At 51.1% G+C, this 1178-nt stretch overlaps 1 protein-coding gene across 1 annotated transcript in view; it reads left to right on the forward strand.

The window, feature by feature from the left end:
- Window positions 1–362: 362 nt before the first annotated feature.
- LOC119589416 (WD repeat-containing protein 43-like) overlaps window positions 363–1178 on the forward strand; it is a gene marked incomplete in the record, with an annotated part of 18183 nt that continues 17367 nt past the window's right edge. Inside the window, 1 exon segment of the mRNA XM_037938026.1 lies at window positions 363–548. Within this exon segment, the coding sequence (XP_037793954.1) occupies window positions 363–548 (186 nt within the window).

Consider the following 1178-nt stretch of genomic DNA (forward strand, 5'->3'; position numbering starts at 1 on the left):
CCGCAGACACGCACGCATAAACGGCGCGTATTGGTTTTAAATTCTTATTTAATATTTTGGTGAATCTCATATATGAGCGTTCTCATATATCACTTTCTCATGACACACCGGCTCCTAATGGTAAATGCGAAACTAAACCCTATATATGTCTTTCTATTTCTGTAAAGCAATTGTGATCATCTGTGAAGAAAAATAAATAGTGTGGCTATCAGCTGATTTCTTGTGTTCTAACGCGAGGGGGATTTGCATGAAGCTACTAAATGAAGGGAAAGCATTACCACGTTACGTATAATACCCCTGAATCTAATTGGATTTTCACGAATCATGCCACTGAGTGCTGCTGAGCCGTCGGCAAAAAGCTAATGCAGGAAACGAGGCGTTGTTTACATCGCTTTGCACGAACGCCGCCGCCATGCCGCCGCGCTGCGGCTCCGCGAACGCGCGTCACTTGTCCGCTGCCTCGGCCGAGCGGCACGTGTGGCTCCGCGTCCGCGACAACAGACGCAGACGCAGGACAACAGCCTTTCGGGATTCGCCAGCAGAGTTCGGTAAGCTGAAGGGAGTGTCAGCGGAAGGGCGGTGCGCGGAGCGAGTGTCAGCGACGCGCGTTAAGGCGTCAGCCGAGGGTGGCGCTCGGGCATAGGGAGGCTGGGCCGCGTGGCAGGAGAAAATACGTCGTGTTTTACTTCGTCACTGCGTCGACAGCCAGTTTTGACAAGCAGATGGAAAAACCAGTGAGAAGGAGCAGTGCCTGTAGAGCGTGATTGGTTGGTGTGTTAATTGGCCTGGCCAAGGCGCTTGCTGTGCGGCGTGTCTCGGCGAGGTGCTCGGGGCTCCTGCAGGAAGGCGAGGGAGCCAAGGGCCCGGGCAGACCGCGACACGTGCGGCAGGCTCGGCTCATGTGAGAGTCGGGGCAGTGCAAGCAAGACGTCAGCATTTTTTCCCTTTTTTTCTTTTAGGGGAAGTCTGCACAGAAAAGTCTCGAGTCGATGGACTCGAGTATGTTTACAGTGGCTTTCTCCCTTGATAGGCAACAGAAGGAATGGCACAACAAGCAGGAAGTGGAGGTGTTTCTGTTTTTGATTTGGGCAGTTCTATGAGTTGCAGATAATTTGTTTACATTTTAAGTTTGGTGAAGGTTTGTAAGAAGAATGCACTTGTCAGAGATTAAAAATATG

Source organism: Penaeus monodon, chromosome 25, assembly GCF_015228065.2.
Source record: "Penaeus monodon isolate SGIC_2016 chromosome 25, NSTDA_Pmon_1, whole genome shotgun sequence".
In the NCBI taxonomy this organism is placed as follows: domain Eukaryota; kingdom Metazoa; phylum Arthropoda; class Malacostraca; order Decapoda; family Penaeidae; genus Penaeus; species Penaeus monodon.